Raw genomic sequence first — 12326 nt, 5'->3', positions numbered from 1 at the left:
AGGCCGAAATTTGGCCCAGACACTAGGATAACTCCCTACTGTTATCGAGAAATCCCTGGGGATCTTTAAAGACCACTGAGAGTCAGGACCTCGGTTTAACATCTCATGCGAAAGACAGTGCCCACTACAGTATAGTGTCCCCACCACTATACCAGGGCATTAGGACCCACACAGACTGCAGGGTGGGCGCCCCCTGCTTGTCCCACAAACACAACTTCCAGCAGCAACCATAGCTTCCCAGAAGGTCTCCTATCCAGGTACTGACCAGGCTCAATCCTGCTTACCTTCAGTGGGTAGCCAGTTGAGAGCTGCAGGGTGATATGGCTGCTGGCTTCTACTGATTATATACTGTAGTTCTACAATTCTCAGATATTCAATTTCTATTTCTGGTCTGTAAAAACAAAAAAACAGTGTCCTGGCCTATCCTGCATACTGTGAACTGCAGCTCAATAGCTCATGACACCTCACCCAAATGCACAAAAGCTGTGTACATTATGCATTAGGGCCTAATCTGTGCACAACACCTGAAGAATATTCACCAGACCAAACATTTTTGTTCTACTTTTCATTGCAGGTTTATCCTGTCTTTGTTATTTTGCAGTTCACATGCTGATGTAGCTCCATCAAACACAAATCTTTGATCTACTGCAAATGTAATATTTACTGTGCTTGTTTTTTGTGTTTCTGTAGGTCAGAGACAAGGGTAGTCATGAAGATGCCTGTAGATCCGCTGATGTCTGAAACACCACACGTCTGTAGATCATCACAAGTCTGTTGATTAAAGATGTGAAAAAACCCTACAGATGTTTGTTAAACAAAACAATTGTTCCTTTGCAGACTACGCATGCTGACGTAGCTACCCACCTTGATTATGAAATATGAATTTGGTACTTCCAGATGTACAAATTTGTTTTAAATGTTTTTTTACAGTTTACAACTTTTTAAACTATGTTTTTTTTCACAAATTAACTTTGTGTATTCAGTGAAATGGTAGACAATTATGGGACTTTAAGAATGATGTATAATTACACAAAAAAAAACAAATGAAGTGGTTTCTGTACAGTACTGTACTTATGTATGATTAATGATGTCTGACTAGGTAAGCAGTGTTTTTATGACTAAAAACACAAACCACACTATGAATTTTAATTACAGTATTTGTGTTTCTTTTGTCATTGTTTGGTGATGAAAGTAAAAGTTGGTGTAACATTTTCCCCATAATGCATAATGGAAATAGGTTTCTCTTTTTACAATGTTTCACTATATGAAAGGGTTTCTGAGAACAAATTACTTTAAGAGGTACAGGTATATTGTGAACTCTGAATGAAAAAGGGACTCATTTATTTGGGTGTCTCTGCTTCCACTGATCATTTTTAATTTGGCCTGAACATTTGATTGCAACTTTTTCATCATGGCAGGAAGTGTTCTGCATTGTCCAATTCATTTGGATAAGCAATATTTTTTTCACTTTTGCTGCTATTACAGAAATGATGGATTCTGTTTGTCTGAATATAATCCTGACTACTACTTGAAAACATCACCAAAAAGAAGAAAAAGTGTTATCAGTGGGAATACTTTGTTTTGTTTTGTTTTGTTTATGGGTTTATGCTAAATCTTATGCATTCTTCTTTGTTTACTTTAATATAGAATCCATGTAATTACTTGCAGTTTGAGAAGAAACCAAAACAGTTAGAAACTAGTACAATTTTCATGGCATTTAGCGTGCATATACTTTTTCGGCTGTAATTGTTATTTGGAAAAGATATTCCATGATGAATTGTTAGAAGGTGAGTTACAGCAATAAAGCTTGCTATTCAAATAGCAAATGGCAGGTGCCAACTTAAACAAATCCACTTATCAAAAAGATTATAAGTCCCAATTTATTTATAAGGCAGCAGACATTGTTACAACAAAAGACCAAATTACAGTCCAGGTAGCTGTTTTTCCCAGAGTTCAAATTTGACCCTGACTCTGAATGTGGTTTTGACTATTAAGCAGGTACATTATGTAACCTAAGAAAGAATGACTGTAGCCACCAAACATTTCAATCTTCACCCATTGTGTTTCTCCTTTTTTATAGCTCCTACCATAATACACCTCACAAACAAAAAGGCATGTACTAAATTAGTTTATTTAATTAGATTTTTTATTTCCATTCTTTTAGAAGCCAGCAACACCCTACAAGCTGGTGGGTGGGCCCCATCACACTGATCATCATCTTAGAAGACGAACTTTAGGTCTTTGTGTGCATCCAAAAACTTGGTGTTCAACATGTGATTTCAAGCAACAGTTCATACTGAAATACATTCCCTTTAAATGTAAAAGTTAGAATTTAAATGAATATTGCTTTGAGGTAATAATAAACATTTAATATTGTAATAATTTGACAATTAAATGCGGTTGGTTTAGGGTTTCACTGTGTTACTGGCAGTATCACAGAGTAGTGCCGTCCTGCAACAAATTATTCAAAAACCTAGAAATGCAGTGACTGTCTGCATCAGTGAATGAGGTGCTGTCCATGACACCATGGCAGCCTACACATACTGATGCAGGTACCTACTTGAACTACTTTAAATACAGGCTTTCTTAATGGTGTAGTAGAACAGTCATTAATGTAAAAGGACAGTAAAATAACTGAGCTCTTAAAACTACTTATAGTGAAAGTTATGACTGGTTCTATTACTATTAGTAGTAATACAATATATTACACATCTTAGATTACACATCTTAAAATTTAAAATTTAAAATTTAATCTAAAAGGCACCAAAGTAAAAGTACAATATGTTAGTCTTTTGCAATAGTAGTAGGAATTACATCTTTAGCATTTAATTTTCAGAATTATTTGTATAAATGTCTTAATCCATTATAATGAATATATCCCAATTTCCAAATAGCAAGCAAACACAAACATCCCAGTTAAACATTGGTAGTTAAAACTGAAAAAGATCTGAAAATAAACATTTCTAGACATATTTCTACATCTGACATCCAATGAAAACAAATTTCTTGATTGCAAATATTTCAAAGAGGTTTTCTATATAGATTTTGTTCTACTACTACTTTGACAATTTGTCTGTCATCTAAATTCATCAGCAATTCTGAGCTTATTGTAATGCTAATAACAGTGATTTGATTTAGCAAAAACATAGTGATCTTTTCAGGACTCAGCATCTATTCCAGCTCGCACAGGGATACAGAAGATCCATGGGTATAAACCCAAAATCCTGAATAGAGAGGCTCACTAAATGTGGTGTTGAATGTGTGCAGGAGAGTTACTGTATCAGTGGAAACACTGAAAAATGACAGAGAACCGGCTGGCCAGTCAAGATAGACTCCTACTCTGTGGGAGGAGGGAACAGGCATGGCAATCTTAGTTGTCCCATGTCGGGCACAATAACTTACATCAGAGCACTCCAAGCTCCAGGATTTATCATTGTGTCCAAGGTAACAATCATCACTTTCTCCATTTCTCTTAATTCCTTTGTAAGTGACTGCAATTACAGCCCGATCCCCACTCCATTCAGCCTCCCAGTAGCAGCGAGTGCCAGATAGATCCTCTCTGCACAGCACTTGAGTCCAGTGGTCAAATCTTTCCGTGTGATCAGGATATAGCTGTTTCTTTTTCCCCCATTCCACTTTTCTGTTCCCCTCAGACAAGATGAGCTGCCTGTGTGCTGTGTTGGGATCCAGTGTAAGCTGACAGGCATCTGACACAAAAGAAAGAGTTAAGAAGAGAGAACAGAAAAAGTACAATAAAAAACAGGAGTCTTCTGCAATAGTATGGGTTTTGATGGTTGATGGGGAATAATTATATGCTGTTAGCCACTTCACATAAACACACACATGTAACTTCCTGAAGAGGACTTAAGTTTTCAAATTGGTCAAATTTCCACACAGTTGCACACATTTCTGAAGTAGCAGAGGCAGGCACCATAATCTGGTGAATTCCATTTGACCAATCATGCCCTACCTGCCTTCTTATTTACTGGAAAGCTGACACTGAAATCAGTGAGGTAGCTACACTTTCAAAAGACACACAGGTATTCTTGTTCACAGCTTGCTCATTTCATGATCTCCTTCTCACTCCTCTTCTGAACAGGCTGTCTATAGCACTTGTCACATCTCCTTGCCCATCTCCTCTGGCTGACACATGTTCAGATCTTTCACTAACCCAATGTCTCAGATACTCATGATTCATATGTCAGTATTGATTATGAAGTCTGCTAAGTTAGCTATTTCAGCTCTTGTTACATATCAGTGTATGATATTCCCTTGAGCTCTAGAATCTACCTGGTTGCTTTTATCTGCACTGATTTTGCATTCATGCTGAACAAAATAAACAAACTCTTCTAAATTATGTTTCTTTATGGTGCTGTATACAGTATACCATTTTTGACATAACATCCCTTAATACTGTTACAGCTTTAAGTGACTAGGAAGTGTCTCTTAGAGTTTAGATAAAGTTTGTGAAACCTGCAGAGTAAACACTTCTAGCTTCAGTGAGGATGTTTGCTGAGATGTGGGAGCACCCATTCATTTTGTGACACCAGGGGTGCAGAGAGAGAGATTTAACTACATGTATTGCATTTATTCAGAAACGCAGATTATCTCTTATTTGACATTTGTAGGAATTAAGAGTTTAATACTTAGTAAAAGTCTGGGTTTTTTTTGTGATTAGGATGTTAGGTCTCTGATACGCCTTGTTTGTACATTCTGTGAATAGAGTAACTTGTGTGTTGTATGTTTAGTTGTGTATATTGCAGTGTTTCTATTGTTATTTTCAATAAATCTTTGTTTAACCAAGTGTGCCTGGATTATTGCTCTTTTCACCAAACCTGTGCCAGAGAATAAAAAATTCAAGTGACTTTAATTATACCAACCGCTCGGGTATATTCTAGAGAAATCATTTACTAGTTGGGGGTTATGAATGATAATTTTACTTATTGACTTAACCACTCAATCAACTTCTGATTTTCACTATTTTCATAACTCCCCATCTGTAACAATATAAACTACTCCTTCCAACTTTAAGGAGCATTTTTGTATTTTTAGCTAACTTCATTTAATATTCTATACTTCTTATAAACATCGTCTACTAGGTGATCAGGCTTGAAATCAAAGACAGAGCACTTAGTAAACACTAAGTATCTAAGTATCTGTCTTTTTTAGGGAGTTGCTACAGGAGTGTAAATGGAGTGTCATTGAGGTGTGCAAGAGAGGTTGAAGTGATGTTCTGGGTGAGAGATTGTAAGTGACCAAAGAAGTCAACAGTGTGGAATCCAGCTTAACTAGTAAACTGCAGAAGTGATGTAGGAAGCAGTGTCAAGCAACAGCTCACTAGTTTTTAGGGAATCAGATGAGATCACTGATGGGATGAGATGAACAAAGAGAGAAATTTGCTCAAAGAGATTTGTAATGGTTGATGATGCAATTGACCTTGTGATAATGAATAAATAGAACTTGAAGTATAAGATTGTTTAGCTTGTTTGAGATGGCAAGAAATGTTATCATGACATCAGCACACTGCAAGAATTGATATAAAACAAAGAAATAATACAAATACAATAATACAAATAAATAAAAATACATGTAAGTAATAATACAAACTGTTTTGTAGCTAGCTAGTGTAGCATGTTAAGATTTCTATGATAATAGGGAGGCATTTGGAGGAGAAGGCAATTCAGATTTGAGAAAAAGCTGGATTAAAATATCACAGGGGTTTACTGTTAGTAGTTTTATGGGAGAGTTGCATGTGGGCAAATGGGAATGGTAAGTAAAAGGTATGATGCTTTGAAGAATAGTGCTCTGATTCCATAGATGGACAGTCATAATGCTTTCTGAGTGTGGAGCTCTGACAAACATATCAAAAACTGGGCTGCTGTGATTCCACGAGTGGAACAGAAAACAAAGTAAAATTTCTTTAATTTGCCTTAAAGCACTGTCAGTAATCAAAAGGATGTGCATAACTGTAAATTATTTAGACAAGTCATTTTTTGGATTCTGAGCATTTCTATCCTTTGTATTGATCAAATGCATCGATCAAATGACAGATGACTGTCTGAAGCAGGGAGAAATTGGAAGTGGGAATTAAGCTATTGATAATAGCACTAAACAGAACCATGAGTGATAAGATTTATTTCCTAGAGGCTTGTGAGATCCCCCTTTGATGGTAACATAGCATAAGGGAACTGCACATAACAATCGCCTTTTTATGGAGTCTAGGCAGAGATCAAACCCTTATTTAAATATAAATTCCCCTACCTCAACTGGGTCCATCTCTGTACGCCCCTCTCCTTTGTGATCTTTTAATTTAAGTAGCAGTGGAAAGTACCTTGATCTGGTTGGACCTGTTTTGGTCGGCCTTTTCTTACTGTCTTCTTTTTATTGGCAGGCTGACAGCCCTTTCCTTGCACTCACTAATATTTAATCATGTCTTTTCATTTTTAGCCAAACTGGAACTTTCCATTGACCACATGTAATCTCACAATGAGATCAGATCTTTCACCATCTGTAAGACTGCTAGGGTCTGGTCTATCCCAAACCTGAATATACAACCAACAGCCCACAGTAAATGGATAAGGGAAAGCTACTGTAATTGGAGGGAAATTTGAGGGAAAGTTACTGTAATATCCATGTAGTAAACTGGGAAGGATATGAGTCCCAGAAAAAAATCAAGGGCACATATGAAGAACTGTAGGAAAAAGCAGACATCACAGCAGGTGCAGGGAGCTGGTTGTTTTCTCTGGAGAGGTTTAATTTAAGTGTCATGTTCAAGATCACAACAAAGCTAACTGAGGTTTATTTTGGAGAAGGCAAAATGTGTTTGGATCATCAAATCAGGCAGCATTAAGATTGGTGATGTACACTAGGAGAGAATGAAACTGGCCAAGGTGAGTAGCAATGGAGAGATGTGGTATTTCATAAAACAAAAGCAAGACATAGCAATGAACATTGCAAGAGAGGCATCTGATTCTGATTACAGCACACACCAAATGCAAGAGAGATTCAATTGTGAGAGAGATAAGGAAGAGACTATTCTGGATGCAAGACTTATCTACATTAGGATCCATGATTCAAAATTAGGGATTCACCCTTCCTCCCCAATCTCTGTTATAATATCCATTATTGATAGAAATTAGGAAGAACAGTGGTCCTAACATAGAACCCAATGGCACTCCACTAATTAGTTCACCTAAATCTGAGTATTAACCTCTTATCTGTACTCCGTCTACACAATCCAATTCTCAATTACATACATTTCCCTAAATGTCTGTAATTTGAGAATAAATATTGTTGTAGCTATAGGTGACTATGGAAGTGTCTGTAAGAATATAGATTAATTGTGTGACACCTGGCAGTATAAATATTTCCTGCTTCAAAGCAAAGGAAATGTCTGCTGAGATTAAGAGAGTCCAGATCCAGTGATCAAAGCAACCATAAAGTTTACCTTGGTTTATCTTACTGTTCCGGGTAAATAATTAAGCGTCAATCAACAGTTCAGAAAGACACCAAATCAGAAGATGAAGGACAAGACAGGGGAAAGGACAGACAAGGCTACAAGAAAGAGATACAAGGTGTGAGGTCCTCGTTAAGATCATCCAAAAATGTTGTTGTTTTTATGGAATTCTGATTTCCTTTGTGAAGAATCCCTCAGTTAAATATGGCCTCTCCTGGTCAGCAGGTGAATTTTTAGAATGGGGAGAAAGGTTTAAATTGTGGCATCCAGGTTTGTAGAGAGAGAGAGATTTAACTGCAGGTACAGATCGAGCCATTCAGAATGCTCAAAGCACAATACTAAAAATATCTGTTTCACTGCGTTGTAATGCCTAATACACTTTTTTTCAAATAATCATCTGCGGTGCTGCACTACTTTGTAAAACCGCCAGGTGGCACAGTGAATGCTTAATGTGGCATGTGGGCTGTCATGTGAAACACTTTGGTTTGGTTGCTGCCAATGACTAGCCCCACTAGGAAAATCTTTGATCCATAATTAAATTTAATTTCTGTAATATATTGACATTTTTTATTAATTTTATATCACAATATGTTAAATATTACAAATACAAGAATGACAAATTTACAAAGCAAGCTTATGTAACTGGATTTAGAAAAAAATATTTATTGTTATAGGCTGTTGTGATCACAATGTTTGATCAGGTATACATTTGCATAATCTATATTTGTCTTAATGCTAATTTAAGTAAAAAGTAATTAGGAAACAGAAAATTTTATTTTAGATTTTGATCATAAAAGTATATTATACGCATACTATAGTGGCTTTAAAACCATACAATATCATACTGTTTTTAAGGGCGGATAACAGAAAGGGTCCATTGCAACGAACTGAGAGCAGGGTATAGTAGTAAGTACAGTACTTACTAGTTAAGAAAGCTAGGCTCCTCAATGAAATCGCTTTAACATGCTAATGCATTGGTGTAACAGTCCGGGCGTGGCAAGCTTCTAATGTCAACTCGACTCGATTGGAAGACAATGAACATATTCTAGCCCTAAATGAATTAATAGCAAACATGGTTTACATAAAAGACAGTTTTCCAAGAAAGTTTAGCCTTTGTCACTATATGAAACCACTAAATAAAGACATAAATAAAAAATCTTAAGATTTTTAAAATACATGACTTTGCTAAAATGTATTTAAAAATAAAAACAATTACAAACGCCAGCGGAGAGAGAGAACAGGGGAGGGATATTGGTTTTGCATAAGGGGCGTTACAATACATGACTTTTTTTAACAAACAATTCTTTGAAAAAATAAAACGTTTGCCTGGGTCAGAGATTAAATAAAACTTCACTCGCACCAAACAAATTTATATTTCTAAATATCACAACATGATCGAATTTAAGTCATTTTAATAACAATGAATAGTCACCTATGCATTACAATATAAACATTTATATTGATTTAAATCGCGTTTAAATCGCCTTTATTTAAAACCCATAAATAAACCTGATACTGTTTAGACTTTTAATTATTTAAAACTGTATTACAGCGGCACAATGCACAATGCAACGTAAATCGCTACCTTTGTCTTCTGTGTAATAATGTTCACCTCTCTGACCAGCAAATTAACAATAGTAATAATAATGAACTTTATTGTATATGGCGCCTTTAAAGATGGCTCCTCAAAGCGCTTTACAGGATAAAAACAATAACAACAATACTGTAAAGCTGGGCAAAAAATTTTTTTTAAAGAAATACAAAATGAGATATAATGATGTATTCCGGCTTAGACTTTAACAAAGAGCATAACGAAGGTCATAAAGGTCACAAACGATATTAATTTTGGAACATCAACATATTATGTAAACTGTATGTTGCTGTTATTGGTATTTTAAAGAAAAAATACTGTAAAATCCTGGGTTCGGTACAATGTTTCAGGCATTCATGCGAAGGACAACAGAGCTTTCACTGGCCGATTATCAAACTTTATTGATAAAACAAAAACAAAAACTATCCGACCAAGCCAGAAGAAGACAAAAAGAATAACGGACAGAGCGCGAGCCTGCATTCTTTCCTCAGCCGTCCACACCACACTTTTCCCTGGGTCAGAGATTAAATAAAACTTCACTCGTACCAAACAAATTACCACACACTGAACACTGAACATGTTAACCCAAATATGTCTCACAATACTTTTATGGTACATTACTTTGCTAAAATGTATTTAAAAATAAAAACGATTACAAACGCCAGCAGAGAGAGAGACACATACACAGTTCTTCATTGTCAAAAAGTAATTGTTTTTTACTTTGTCAGCACCCAGACAAACGCAAACGCGTCATTAATGAAATGCTTTTATTCATTCTTAATCGAACTCACAAGTTGTCATCTGCTGTTGAAGCTCTGTGAGACTAGACTCACACATGGCTAGACTTGACTATTTAACCATGAGATTATGTTTATGTTTATTAATCTTCCTTGTTATGCAACAAGGAAGTTATTCCTTGTTAATGATAAGCACCCCAAACACGGGGACGGCGTAGCGGTTGGCTCTGGCTTTCCCATCTATACCGATGCACTGCAAGTACAACCCCCCCTCTCTGCGGGAGTGCTGGCTGTGACGAATTAAACCGGTTTCACAGGTATTTTAAAAGTAGAAGGGGGCGAGATTTCCAGCGAAAGACACCTCTCCCCCTCCAAAACCCAGTAAGTACAGTACTTACTAGTTAAGAAAGCTAGGCTCCTCAATGAAATCGCTTTAACATGCTAATGTGTTGGTGTAACAGTCTGGGCGTGGCAAGCTTCTAATGTCTCCCGACTACGGCGAAAGGAACCCGTCTTTCATTGGAAGACAATGAACATATTCTACTCGTACATGAGAATATAATGCTGGCGAGTGGGCGCGGTGGGGTGTCAAAAAAAAGTCAGTTGAGTGTCCATAATATTGCAGTAAGTGAAAAGACCACGGGCATTCTTCCTCCCCCTACATTCTCAGAGTAGAATAGAATTTATTATTAGCACAATTTATTACAGTGCTAAATTTAATATTATTGATGACTAATAATTTATGCTAACACCTAGCTTTCTTAACTAGTAAGTACTGTACTTACTGGGTTTTGGAGGGGGGGGAGGTGTCTTTCGCTGGAAATCTCGCCCCCTTCTACTTTGAAAATACCTGTGAAACCAGTTTAATTCCATATTAAATTCCATATTAATTCCATATTTAATTCCTTCACTTCTGCATAAGCTTTCTGGAGGAACAGTGAATGGGATGCGGCTCTTTCTGGGAATACTGCAAATTCACAGGTGCCTGACTTTATCATCATCTTTATCATCATTATCATGTTCACATATCACCCCCCTCTCTCTCTCTCTCTCTCTCTCTCTCTCGCTTGCCATCCCCCCTGTGTATTGTCTGTTTAGGGCAAGTGAGAGAGAGTGTGCTGTCCTTTGACAAAACAAGGCTCGTCAGATAATGTGAATTGAAACCTGTTTTTCTAGCTTTTAAAGTTGTGCGATGTGTAAGCAGGAACACATCATTATATCTTACATATGAAAAATACATAATATAGCTCCCAAAAAACGCAAATGTGTATTTAATAAAATGCTTTTATTCACTCATAATCTGACAATTTCAGGAAGACTAAGGAAGGTCTAAGGAAATTGTCATCTGTTGTTGAAGCTCTGTGAGCTCGGTGACTTTGAGACCACTTGTTATCCCAAGTTGTTTGAATCGCCACAATTCAAATAGAGAAAAAAGAGCAGACTGACAAGATTTAAGATGTGGCTGTCAATGTTGGATTAAAAAAAACACGTTGCCCGACGTTAGTTGCATTGCTTGAAAAATAATTTTATTTCGAGAGACTGGATAAGTAATTCAAGTGTTTTTTTAACTTCCTGAAAAACAAGTAATAATTTAACAATATGTGCAAAAGTTTTATGATATGTCGCTGTTGTGAATGTCTGTGGAGTGTATCTTATTTGCCTGTCCTGGCTGTGCTCTCTCGCTCGCCCTCCCCCCCCCCTCTCAATTCAATTCAATTCAATTCAATTCAAGGTGCTTTATTAGCATGACGGATGGGTACAATCAGTGTTGGGTATTCGCTTTGTAATCTGTGGTCCTTTTAACTGTTTTTACATCTACTGTATTGATTTGAGATGCCACTTTTAAAGGTGATATATAAAATCAGGCTTTAACTTGCTTTAACTCCGCAAGTCTGAGTTCTTGTGTCCGTCCTATCCGAACCCGAAAGTAATACAATATGTATCTTTATAGCAGGTGGTGTACAACTTTTTAGTATAGATTACACTTTTCTAAAATGTATTTTAAAAATAAAAACGATTACAATCTAATCTTTCCACGTTTGATCCCAAGATCCCAAGAAAAATAAATCTAAATGGGGAGAAAGCTATGCTGAATGTTTATTAAGATACTTAGAAGACAAAGATTTATGTTGCATTTGTCTGATTGTGAATCAAAAAACACATATATTTAAACAGGTGTTTGCGATTTAAATCAAAACGCGATTTAAATCAATATAAATGTTTATATTGTAACGCATAGGTAACTATTCATTGTTATTAAAATGACTTAAATTCGATCATGTTGTGATATTTAGAAATATAAATTTGTTTGGTGTGAGTGAAGTTTTATTTAATCTCTGACCCAGGCAAACGTTTTATTTTTTCAAAGAAATGTTTGTTAAAAAAAAAGTCAGGGCTCTGGCTAGATTCAAATACCCAACATGTGATATAGGAGCAGGAACCTAACCCACAGTGCCACCGGCAAGGTCATATGAGGAGTGTTGAAAAAGCCCTACAGAAACATTATCAACAGACATCGTACAGCGTGTACTATTCTTGTGTT

At 36.3% G+C, this 12326-nt stretch overlaps 2 protein-coding genes across 8 annotated transcripts in view; one reads left to right on the top strand and one right to left on the bottom strand.

Annotated features, from left to right (window-relative positions):
• The window catches only part of LOC148815472 (protein NLRC3-like), a 62039-nt gene extending 57239 nt beyond the window's left edge, over window positions 1-4800 (top strand). Inside the window, exon 13 of the mRNA XM_088905121.1 lies at window positions 691-4800. Coding sequence (XP_088761247.1) covers window positions 691-741 — 51 coding nt within the window. The 3' untranslated portion in view covers window positions 742-4800. The remainder of the gene's footprint in view (window positions 1-690) is intronic.
• LOC148815471 (NLR family CARD domain-containing protein 3-like) overlaps window positions 3172-12326 on the bottom strand; it is an 85917-nt gene continuing 76762 nt past the window's right edge. For 6 of the 7 annotated variants that reach the window (XM_088905129.1, XM_088905130.1, XM_088905123.1 and 3 more), the window contains one exon: window positions 3172-3707. In XM_088905129.1, the coding sequence (XP_088761255.1) occupies window positions 3172-3707 (536 nt within the window). Of the gene's footprint in view, window positions 3708-9995; window positions 10025-12326 lie in introns of all 7 variants that reach the window. The other variant, XM_088905126.1, reaches the window with a different exon arrangement.

This window comes from Atractosteus spatula, chromosome 25, assembly GCF_055471065.1.
Source record: "Atractosteus spatula isolate fAtrSpa1 chromosome 25, fAtrSpa1.hap1, whole genome shotgun sequence".
NCBI classification, from domain to species: Eukaryota; Metazoa; Chordata; class Actinopteri; order Semionotiformes; family Lepisosteidae; genus Atractosteus; species Atractosteus spatula.
The sequence above is the reverse complement of the archived record's forward strand: the minus strand, read 5'-3'. Positions and strand labels throughout refer to the sequence as shown.